At 40.2% G+C, this 11,858-nt stretch overlaps 1 protein-coding gene across 8 annotated transcripts in view; it reads left to right on the top strand.

Moving 5' to 3' along the window:
* Window positions 1–2,083: 2,083 nt before the first annotated feature.
* The window catches only part of larp1b (La ribonucleoprotein 1B), a 31,487-nt gene continuing 21,712 nt past the window's right edge, over window positions 2,084–11,858 (top strand). For 6 of the 8 annotated variants that reach the window (XM_070841835.1, XM_070841833.1, XM_070841832.1 and 3 more), the window contains exons 1-4: window positions 2,084–2,858; window positions 5,747–5,808; window positions 8,998–9,054; window positions 10,035–10,266. In XM_070841835.1, the coding sequence (XP_070697936.1) occupies window positions 2,486–2,858; window positions 5,747–5,808; window positions 8,998–9,054; window positions 10,035–10,266 (724 nt within the window). In that variant the 5' untranslated portion in view covers window positions 2,084–2,485. The remainder of the gene's footprint in view (window positions 2,859–5,746; window positions 5,809–8,997; window positions 9,055–10,034; window positions 10,267–11,858) is intronic. The other 2 variants (XM_070841836.1, XM_070841830.1) reach the window with 1 other exon arrangement.

Below are 11,858 nucleotides of genomic sequence, written 5' to 3'. Positions count from 1 at the left end.
TGAGCTAAATGTGTCAACAGGACAAAATAAAACCATGTTTCTTGGTGCCAAAGTAAAAACTTGAATTAAAATTGTTGTTTAAAGACTTTAAAGTGTTTCCAGAACGACCTGCAGTTTGTTGACGGAGCCTGAAAGTGCTCTCGGACATCATTTTGTCAAAAAGACAAACATGAAGTTCTGACTTTGTCACATCACTGTGGATCTGTGTATCTGTGTATCTGTGTATCTGTGGTGGGAGATAACGGCGCTGATTTGAATATTCTGTGGTCTGAAATTATTTCTTTATACTGAATAACAGTGGCTTTTAACTATGTCTTACTTTTGGTAAATAAAAGATTCCTTTTTTGTCTTGTTACAGAATTAAAATAAATCCCTCCTTTAAGCCAAATTTAAGTTTTCAAAACATGATAGAAATAGAAGTAAATCTCCACAGTTTATCTATTTATATTTCTGTCAGAAACAATAATCTTAGTAGTCCATTAAACTGAATTAAATATATATATGTGATAGAAATTATGTTTTTTTTTGTTCCACCAACAGGACAAATTCTGCGGTGGGAAATAACTATAATGTAACTATGTACATTTACTCAACGGCTGTATGACGCGTGTCACTGATCATAATGAAGTGATGTTAGAAACATTATTCTGAGGTGAGACACTCGACATTAAGGGAACTTTTAGTATTTTGATGCTTATAATTCTGTACTTTCACTGACTCTGAACGCAGTATTTTTACTTACATAAGTGTATTTTTACACTGTAGTGGCCTACTGCTATTTTTACTGAAGTGAAAAATAAGCGTACTTGTTCCACCACTACTACCACACTATGAGTATTTTTACTTTTGATACATGTTGATGCAAATACTTCTGTACTTTTACTGACTTTGAATGCAGTATTTTTACTTACATAAGTGTATTTGTAGCCTACTGCTACTTTTACTGAAGTAAAACATCTGCATACTTCTTCTGACACTCCTTACAGTAGCCACTTTGCACTCTGAGTACTTTTACTTTTGATACGTTGTTATAAATACTTCTGCACTTTTACTGACTTTGAACGCAGTATTTTTACTTACATAAGTGTATTTTTACACTGTAGCGGCCTACTGCTATTTTTACTGAAGTAAAAAAACCTGCATACTTCTTCTGACACTCCTTACAGTAGCCACTTTGCACTCTGAGTACTTTTACTTTTGATACATGTTTTTGCAAATACTTTTACTTAAGTGAGATCTTGAATGCAGTATTTTTTACTTACATAAGTGTATTTTTACACTGTAGTGGCCTACTGCTACTTTTACTGAAGTGAAAAATAAGCATACTTGTTCCACCACTACTACCACACTATGAGTACTTTTACTTTTGATACATGTTCATGCAAATATTTCTGTACTTTTACTGACTTTGAATGCAGTATTTTTACTTACATAAGTGTATTTGTAGCCTACTGCTACTTTTACTGAAGTGAAAAATAAGTGTACTTGCTCCACCACTACTACCACACTATGAGTACTTTTACTTTTGATACATGTTCATGCAAATACTTTTACTTAAGTGAGATCTTGAATGCAGTATTTTTTACTTACATAAGTGTATTTTTACACTGTAGTGGCCTATTGCTACTTTTACTGAAGTGAAAAATAAGCGTACTTGCTCCACCACTACTACCACACTATGAGTACTTTTACTTTTGATACATGTTCATGCAAATACTTTTACTTAAGTGAGTCTAAAAGCCACTTTGCACTCTGAATACTTGTACTTTTGGTACGTGCTAATACTTCTGTACTTTTACTTAAGTGAGATCTTGAATGCAGGACTTTTACTCGTAATGGAGTATTTGTATACAGTGGTACTGCTCCCTCCAGAGCTGTACAAATATATTTACTACTACTACACACACACTGCAGTGTTTATGCAGATAGGTTGTGTAAAAGTGTGTGTGTGTGTGTGTGTAAAAGTGTGTGTGTGTGTGTGTGCTGCAGTGCCGCCTCGTGGCCGCTGGGGGCAGCAGCGTCACTGTTTACAGGCTCAGAGCAGCTGGCTGCACGAGCTCCTAGCTGGTAGCGTGGAGTGGAGAGCAGCCGCACTGAGGGGAGGTCGCTGTAGTGGATCTCCAAAAGAAAATAAAAGTTACAGAAACTCGCCGGAGAACCGATTCAACGCGTGTCGTCTACATGGTGGCTGACCACAGACCCTGAGGTAACTTCTTGTCGGTGTGAATCGGTCGATCGAGGCGGAAAACGGCGACATTTAGCTCGGACTCGCGGACCTCTGCATGGTCGCTAGCTAGCTAACTGTTAGCTTCGGGAGCTACTTGGCTAGCTGGCTAGCGAGGTCCAGCCCAAAAGTTGTTTACCTCAAGTTGTGGCTGTGGTCTCCCCCCTCTTGAGCTTTTCACGACTTTTCTCCGGGATAAGAGAGCCAGGACCAAATATTCACACTGGATTTAACACTGCGCGCTGTTAGGAAACTAGCAGGATGTCCACAGAGGTTGAGTGCAGTCGGGTTGAGTCCGGTTTGACAGCGGCCAGCTCCGGCGGAGGAGCGGAGGAGAAGAGGAGCCAGAGCAAGTCCGAGGGGGCTCACCTGCAGGAAGAGCCGGGGCAGAGGGGCTCGGAGAAGCCGCTGGGAGACGTCCAGGCCACCGAGGCGGCCAGGAGCCCGTCGGACTCGCACAAGCAATGCAACGAAAACGATAAAGAAAACGACCAAAGCAGCAACGCTGACTCGGCTGTCGAGGCGGTGAAGAGGAAAGTTGTTGAAGCTCCCCCGCCGAAAGTCAACCCGTGGACTAAGAGGACCACTGGCAGGGTGCCCATCAGCAACATCACCTCCAGCTCGCAGGAGAAAGGTGAGATGGGTTAAAAATGTCTTTTCGTGAACGCAGTTCTGTGCAGTGGAGTCGCGAGAGGGGGGAGAGAGAGAGAGAGAGAGAGAGAGAGCACGTTGTGTCTGCAGCAGTTTGACAGCTTCACTGCAGGGAAATTCACTTTAATCTCCCCTGCACGGGTCTGTCATACCCCACTGGGGCTATTTAAGTGTTGAATGAAGTGCATACACTTGAATGTCAGCTAAGTCATGAGGTGTTGATGGTGGCATATTTGCCCCATCCCCCCCTTCTCCTCCTCCTCTCCTCTTGCTCGGATTGCCCCGTACTGAGCACCACGTGTTGATTGCTGACAACTGCTACTTCTTTTGCCTCAAACTCGGCTTTCCCCCCGTTTTTACCTTCTTCCCCCTCACTGACAGAACACCAGGGCAAGTGTGGGTGAAATGCAGCACACCTGGGGGGCACAATATGGGGTAAAATCAGTGGATTGGTGCTGTCTCGGGGTTAAAAAGCTAAGACAGCCAGGCTAGCTGCTGTAAAGACACGTTTTGCATGTCCAATGGCCTGGCTGCCTGCAGGTCCTCCCACCAGCCTGCTCTCCACTGTCACTAGTGAAAGCACAAGTATGTGAACTAGCTGGCTGCACAGGTGGGAAAGAGAGTAATTATAGTCATCGTATTTGCTTAGTTTTAACAATTTACTATAATTTTTTTTGGAGAAAAATGCTCTCCAGAAGTGCGCAGAGCCCAAACTGCTCTGACACATATTGTAAAAGTTCAAAATGACAAACAGGAAGCAAGTCGGGTGGCAAGTCGACTGTTTTTACCAGCAATTAATAATAATACATTTGATTTATGTAGCTCCTTTGAGCGTGAAAGTCAGCGTATTGCTTTATTCTCAAGTAGGTTTTCACAAACAAGGAGTTTTAATAAACATGTGAGAATACAAGTACTGCAGTAGTCAAGATTAAAGCTGCAACGATTAGTCGATTAATCGATTGGTTGCCAATTATTAACTTAATTGGCAGCAATTTTGCCAATCGATTCATTGTTTAGTGTCTGTTTTTTTTTAAAAGAAGAAAATGTTCACGTTCACTTTTTCCAGCTTCTTAAATGTGATTTTTGTTGTTTCTGGTTTCTTCAGCCCTCCATGACACTAAACAAAGACATTTGTCAGCCAGGACTTCAGGAAACATTGATCGACAGGTTTTTATCATTTTCTAGACCAAACAACGAATTGATTAATTGTGAAAATAATTGATAATGAACGTAAGCGCTTGTTGCTGCCGTAGTCAAGAACCTCAAATATAAAAAAACACAAATGTACAATGAAAAATATGAATCGTATCTATGAAATATGTCTGTTTTTAGAAATGTACAGTGTTTGAAATGAAGAGAAGCTCACAAAACACTACAAGTAATTTAAATTAATAATAAGATATCAATTATTTTTCTTGAGAATTTATTGTTTTTAAAAATTTGTAAAATGACAGAAAACCCTTGGCAAGTCTTCATAACCAGTTCTTAGAGCCCAAGGTGGCGTCTTCAAATGTCTTGTGTCTTGCTGTTTTTGCTTGATAAATGACTCCAGCAAGTAATTGATTATAGCAGTCATTGATTAGGGCGACAACTATCTATTATTTATTTTGTAGTAGCAGTTTTCTAGATATAAATATCATGAAATAGTTTCCCCCCCAACAGTTCAAAACCATAATGTATTCAGTTTATGATCACACTGAAGACAGTGAGTGTTTTTAGAGATTAAAAAATCTAATAGATTATCAAAATTATTGTGAATAAATCTTCATTAGATCCACTATTCACTTTTTTCTAATTTAAATGTAATTTCATTAATTAATTCATTCATTAATTTAATTTCACTTGATCAATAACAGACAGATTTTACATGTGAACTTGTTCAACTTCAGACGTTTAATTTACGACAAAAGCCGGCGTTACCAGCTCGGGTGTGGAGTTTGAAAGATGTGCATGGTTATCAGGCCGGGCTGGGTCTAATGGAAGGCACTGATGCATTATGGGAAATGTAGGATTTATTTATTTTTTCCCCCCTCAGGACTAAAAGTCAGGAAATCTCTGCCTCTTCTGCTCCAATTTTAACCATTCTTTCTGCAACTTTCATAGTAGTTTAATACTAAATTGGTGGCATACTCCTTTAATAATCAGATATCAGAATTGTATTGAATAACTTAATGTCTAATCAGCCAATCATTTCAGTGCCAGCTTGACAAGACTGCTCCCTTCACACCTAAGTGTCGCATTAATTCGTTAATACATGCGGCAGTAAAATTAAACCGCAGCTTCGTCAAGTTCAGACGGTCAACCGAGTTTGAGTTGTGAATGTGTGTCAGACCACAGGGCGACCAGGGGGAGCTATATTTGAAGCTTTCAACTCTGGCGAGAGCACAGGCATCATTTTACAGCGTTACTGTACAACCAGCTCAGCGGGGTGGACGTCTGCAGGCTCAGGCAGGCATACACCCATTCATGTGTAAGCCTCGGCCCTGCGCCTCTTATCAATCCGACCATCCTCTGCCGAGCGATAGGGACTGTCAGGCTGCAGCGGGCCACTCCCAGCCTGCAGCTGCCTGCAGAGACACAGCCGCATGCTGCCGCTGGCTTTACACAAAACACCCTCAACTAGTTCAGTGGCTCAGTCCCCGGGGGTGGAGGATATTTATTCATTCTGAGCTGACAGAAGTTCCCAAAGAACAGAGCATGCAAGAGCCGGTGACTTCTTAACTCCAGTGTTGAGCAACCTCACTGGCCGCCAACCTGCTCGCAGGCGTTGCTGAATTCTGGCTGTTAAGAAGGATAAAAGCCCTCTGGATTTAGTGCCTGTCGTGTCAAATGTTATGATGTCAGTCTCACTTATTGATTCTCTGTCTGCAGATCAACAAAACACCCTGAAAGTCGTCCGTGCCAGCAAGCCCAGACCGAGAAAAACCAGCAAGGTAATCGTCTTTTTTTACTTTAGTTTTAGGCCTTAAAAACATCACAAACATGAGGCGTTCAAATACCGTAGACGACACGTTTCGCATCATTAATATCTTGATAATTGATCCTAAAGCATCACTCTTTTGCTTTTTAATGTCTCAGCTGATTGTATAATATAATATAATATAATATAATTATGTGTTTTTATCAAAACTAATTAGAAGGCATAAGTGGTGTTTGCCTGCGAGCTTTGCCAACTTCTCACCTGCAAATAAACCTACATGTTTGGTTGTGTGAAGCCAGGTCACGTGTTCATATTTCTCCGCCGTAGCCCCCCCGTCAGCTTCTGACATACAAGGTGGGAAATTAACATCTGCCAGAAGCCAAACGCTAGCTGGTTTAAGCCGCTGTGTGGATGTTTTGTTTGCCTTTCCAACCAGTTTTTCCACTGCAGTTGTTTAAAATGAATGTGAATGTGAATGTGTTGGAGAGGGAACAACAGAGTGAAAAAGAAATAAAAGTAAAAAGGATTTGAATGAACGCAGATAGGTAACGATGGTTTGGGAATGAGGGTGCGTTGTAATTAAGAAAAGGTCGATATCAGGTACAGTTTATGAAGAACGCAACCTTTTGACATTTTAATGGCCAAAGTCAGAGGAGACCATAACACTGAAGCTGCACTGATGTGTTTATAATCATTATCACAATATTAACATGGATATTTTTTCATATAGCCTAATGTTCCAACTAGTGAACTGTGTCCCATTTTAATGCTTTAAATGCAACTAGATTCTTCATACATGTACTAAAACTTTGATAACCAGTTTGTTTTGTTTTTGTCATTAATTTGGGTGAAAGTAATGTTTATATATCGACACAATATGATTTTGTTGAAACTACAACACATGATTTACACAAAGTTTGGAAAATGTTTTCACGGTTAAGAATATGCGTGAATTTGAAATTTCTCCATTTGAACATGATCTGGTTTTTAATATCAGAAATGAAACGATCCCATCGTCATATTTGTTTGTCTCACACCAGGTAATTATCCTGATCGAGACATTTTAGCTGATGAAATAGACAAAATGACAATATACATTGATTCCTGTGGGTATAAAATATATTTTTTCAGTTGCATTTACAGTAACAGTTCAGATGTGATGATAAAGGCTTTAAGAGTCTTGAAGGGGCTTAAATTTTACTCTAGAATAGCTGTTACATTATCACTATCACTATATTTACTTTGTTCAACCATCTTATGAAATATTTTCTCTAAACTGTGACATATTGGAGACTATTTTTACCACCAGCTACAACCAGGAAGCCTGATGAGTTAAACATTTTCCAAATTATGTCAAAGCCACTCTGTGGTGTTTTTGACCCCCTGTAGGTCTATGGAGCGGTTTCTTTTTGTTTGTCTCGAGGATTCCAATACCAGCGGTTTCCCGTTGTTCCACTGGTCTGTGGAAGAGCAAGACTGCAAGCTAGTAAACATGGATGTAAACAAATGCCGGATTTAAACTGCATTGCACGTTTTATGAGGAGGGAAATGCATCTGACACGTTTGTTAGAGCTCAGGTAGAGCAGCGCAGGAACAAGAAAACTTATCAGGGCACCTTTTTAAAGGATAAAACCCTCCGGGGGCGTCTGCGTTGCGTTCAGGCGGCCACGTGGCTGCCGGAGCTGATCGCAACCACTCCAGTCGACGCTTTAAAACCCACCTGAAGCGCCGTGGAGCATATCACGTCAAGCAGCACAGAGCAGACGAGGCGGGCAGGAGGTCAGACAAACGTCAAAGAGAATCCAGCCAGTTTTCAAAATAAAAGCCCTTCAAGTGTATATTCCACTACCACATGAATATCATTTTATAACCAGTGGCTCTTGGCCAGATGGTCAGAGGGTTTCGTCTTGGATGTGGAAAAATACACTTAAACCCTCTGCCTGTAGGCTGCAGCACAGCCAAGTTGTAAATACGTCCAAGAAACACATTTAAACCACACAAAAAAAAAAGAAATGTAGCCCGTTTGTTGGTGTTAGAAGCAGAGAAACCACGGGACAAAGATCAGATAATCAAAATCTGAGTAAGTCGATTAATCAGCCAGGCAAGGGAAGGGCCAGGGCTTTCAAGTCACACCGAGGACGGAGCAGAACTGGACCGCAGTGTCGAAGCCTCGAGTTTGGCTTTACGGCTGTTACCATCTCGTTTTTTTTTTGGAGAAAGAAGACGGAGACGTTTGTTCCACAAAGGCTGCCTCTGATTGATTTAGTCACAGCATCGTCTCACCCTGAAGCATACACCCTGCTTTACCGTGTGCTTTCCCCTAAATGGGACCATAATTCAATAAGTCCACATCATGCTGTGTTGACGACACTAGTGACTGAGGCAACAAATCAAGTGAGAAGTCGGCTGTTTTTCGCATAGTCTTCCATTCTTTCTGACTTCGAGTCGCCCCCTGCTGGCCACCAGAAATAAAACAGGTTTACGACACTTTTCCGTTGTCTTCATACAGTTAATGTGCAGCAGTGAATCAGGTCTAAATTTACAGTGAGGGCGGCCAGAAAATGTAGATTTTTAAAATCAAACAGGAGCTCTGGAGTAATGGATGTGGATTTAGCTCAAATATATACGGACACTAACTAAAGATTAGACTTTTATTTGCTGTTATTTTACTTTTTGTGGTGATTTGAAGTTGTCACAAATATTTCCTTGTGCCCTCTATCGCTGTTTGGGCGAGCCGACCCTTTTAAGCACATGTCCCAAAGGGAAAACACATTTCGGTCAGTAGACACGCATCAGTTGATGAGAGTTGTTTAAAAGCCAGAACACCCTAAAGGATGAATTTCGGTTTGTTTCCTCACTCTTGTATCTAAAACTGCAGTAATACACCTGTAGTAGAAACACCACTGCGGTTCTTGCAGAGTGTAACTGTAACACTCGTCTGTCTAACCTTGATCTCATATCAGGCTATCCAAATTTACAACATACACGGTGGTGGAAAGTGACTCGGCCTGTTTATCGTCATTGTTTGCAGTTTCCCCACAGACGGAGCACTGACCTCCTTTTCCTCCCCTCATCGGTTTCTGACAGAAAGACGCTCGGACGCTCTACCTGAACCCAAACTGAACGTTAAAATGTTAAGATAATCAAAGTGAGTGCTGTTACAGGACTTAACTTCTGTCTTTTTTCCCCCTCAATTTCACAGTCAAGTGACTTCAGCGATATCACAAACTGGCCCACGCCTGGTGAACTGGCCAAAGAGGTACGACAAGTGTGTGTGACATGTTAAATAAACATATTAACAGTGGTGAGGGAAGTATTCAGATTGTTTACTTATGTAAAAGCACTAATGCCACATAGTCTGTTACAAGTGAAAGTCCTGCATTGAAAATCTTCAGAGAACGAGTGTGAGTATAATCAGGGAAATGAACTTAAAGTATTAAAAGTGCTCAAAATGTTTTTACAATTATATATTTCTCGATAATTATTATTATTATTATTCCTCATGTGTTCATTTAAAAGCAGGATTTTACTGTTGTAGTTGGTTCAAGTCATTTAGCTCATTTTGAACTACTATATTTTATATATATATTTATATTATTTTCATTAGTGCTGCTGCTTATTTTCTCAATTAATCTCAAATTTTTGGTTTGTAAATTAAATGCTGTCAGAATAATCCAAAATTGACGCCTTGGATTCATTCAGCAGTCTGAAAATCTGAGTAAAATAAAATTTAAAAAAAAGCTTAAAATTGTTGAAATAATTAGAAATTCTGGAAAAAGTAAACGCTCCACTAAATAATTTTTAAGACAACAATTTGTGCTGCTTTTACTGAACAGTCTGACTACAGAAGAGCTTTTCTGACTTCTGCTCACTAGATGGAGCACTAAAAACATCAAATAAGAGAAATATTTAGGATTCAACTCTGCTGTTTGGTACAAGATGTCTCAAAGTTTCTGGCTGCTTTGTCAAAACCGTTTGAGTCCAGAATTTCTCTAAAATAGAAAAACAGCAGAGGCTCAATGTCCAGTCGGTTACACATGCAGTAAATCCAGGGAACCTTGAGGTGCTCTTAGGTGAGGTTGGGTAAACTTATATTCTTGAATATGTAAAATGTTCTTCAAGCAAACCAAGAGGAAAAGTTCTATTAAAATCTTCTTTAGTCGGCTTTAATTGTTTAAAATGCCGTCTGCTGTCTAAGTTGAGTGTTCAAACAGAGAAATGTGTCTTTACGTTTTCCAGCAGCAGCAAAATGTCCTCAACAACAACGGAAAGAAGCCTCCCTCCCAGCGCAGAGAGAAGGAGAAGAGGAGGGAGCGGACCGAGAGAAAATCGGAGAGCAGCCACGACGGCGGCGAGAGCAAAGAGAACCAGGAGGCTCAGCCCGACCCGCTGGGAGAGCTGCCCAAAGACGGAGAGTCCAAGGCGGCACAGGACGCCAAGAGCGCCGCCCTGAAGAAGAGAGGAGGTGAGGGTGAGGCGTCCTCCTCCCTCGGTGAAGCATGTTACTCAGCATCCTTTGATAATTAGTCCGAAAGAGGCTCATTGTAGTGGCTGCAGATCAGACTTTGATCATTTCCTCTCTGGCCTGTGAAACGATTCATCTCCAGAATGTCAACTTTTATTCAAATAAGAGGGTGAAAAAGTCAAATCATGTAAAGTTTTGACATTTTTCACACAATCTACTGATTTCATGAGCCACTTAAACCAGATTTGGAGATAAACGTTTTCACTGGACAGCGACGGTTTGTTTCCTTGATTGCTGTGTAGAGGGAGCATGTCAATAACCGTCCTGATCACGATTGGTGGTTTCTGATTGGCACAGACTGATGCATGTCCTTTCTCTGATAATCAATCATGTGTTGCACTTCCCCTGATTCCCTCCCATCTCGTAGACATTTAAATAAGAAATAACAGCCAGTAAAACCTCTGTGGAGGCTAATCACAAGAGACGCACCACTTCATCTGCTCCCGAGTGTCTAAACCAGAGATGGAGAGTTTTGTTCCACATGTGATGATCCTCTTTAGGCTTTTTGAAAACCCTTTTTAAAGTTTATCGGTGTGAATACAGAAAAATGAACCTCTAAATGTGTATTTAAACTTGTTGTTTTGATAAGAGAGAGTGTGAATCTGCATCTGGATGTGATCTCAGTAGCATATTCAAGTACTTTAGTGAAGAATAGTAGTACTAGTAAAAACAGAATAATGGGTCAAGCTTTAGAGGAGCTGTCAGGTGGATTCTGTTACCTTTAAATAGTCTTGTTTCCTCCTTTATGTAGTCTTTATGCTAAGCTAAGCTAAGCTAACGGTCCCCTGGTTTTAGCTTCATATTCAACAGATTCTCATTTAACTCACCGCAAGAAAGGGAACAAGCGTATTTCCTAAAATGTCAAACTATTGCTTTAACAATGTTTAATTTATTGTGCTTAAAAAAACCAGACAAACTGGATAAAAAAAAACCCAAAACAAGATTGATTTACCACTAATTAGTCGAAACAGGGTGAAAAAGCAACTAATCATCATGAAATATAGTTATTTTTTTTGCAATATGTTAAATTAAACATTATCTAATTAAATAAATTCCCCAATTTTCATACATTTCCACAGCAGAAGTCTGAACACTGGATTAAACCAGGGTCAAAATTCTATTTTTATTTTGTTGACATATTAGAGCCAAAGGTTTTTTGACAGGGGACATTTTTTCCTTTATCGCTACATAAATCAGAAAATACTTTCAGCAGCCCTTGTAAAAACTGTTTTTGACCTGTTTTTAGGGACAAAATGTTCTATAAGTGAGGCTCCGAATGATATATGAACAAACGCCTCAGTAAAAACCTTCAGATTATCGAGAGGATGAAACTGGGAAGTTAAAAGTATGTAAGTCCGATTGAAGAGCAGATTTCTGCCTCAGTGTGAGTGTGAGAGGGGGAAAAAACACATTCATGAGTTTACGAGAAATCAGCAGATGCCAAATAGACACCGTATACTTTTTCTTTCTACTTGTCTGCAAGAAGGCATATTAGGAAAGCAAAAATAGTCCAAAGCCTCTAATGAAATGAGAAGAAT

The sequence above is a fragment of the Pempheris klunzingeri genome, chromosome 13 (genome assembly GCF_042242105.1).
Source record: "Pempheris klunzingeri isolate RE-2024b chromosome 13, fPemKlu1.hap1, whole genome shotgun sequence".
NCBI classification, from domain to species: Eukaryota; Metazoa; Chordata; class Actinopteri; order Acropomatiformes; family Pempheridae; genus Pempheris; species Pempheris klunzingeri.
Note: the sequence above shows the minus strand (reverse complement) of the source record. Positions and strands in the feature narration are given on the sequence as shown.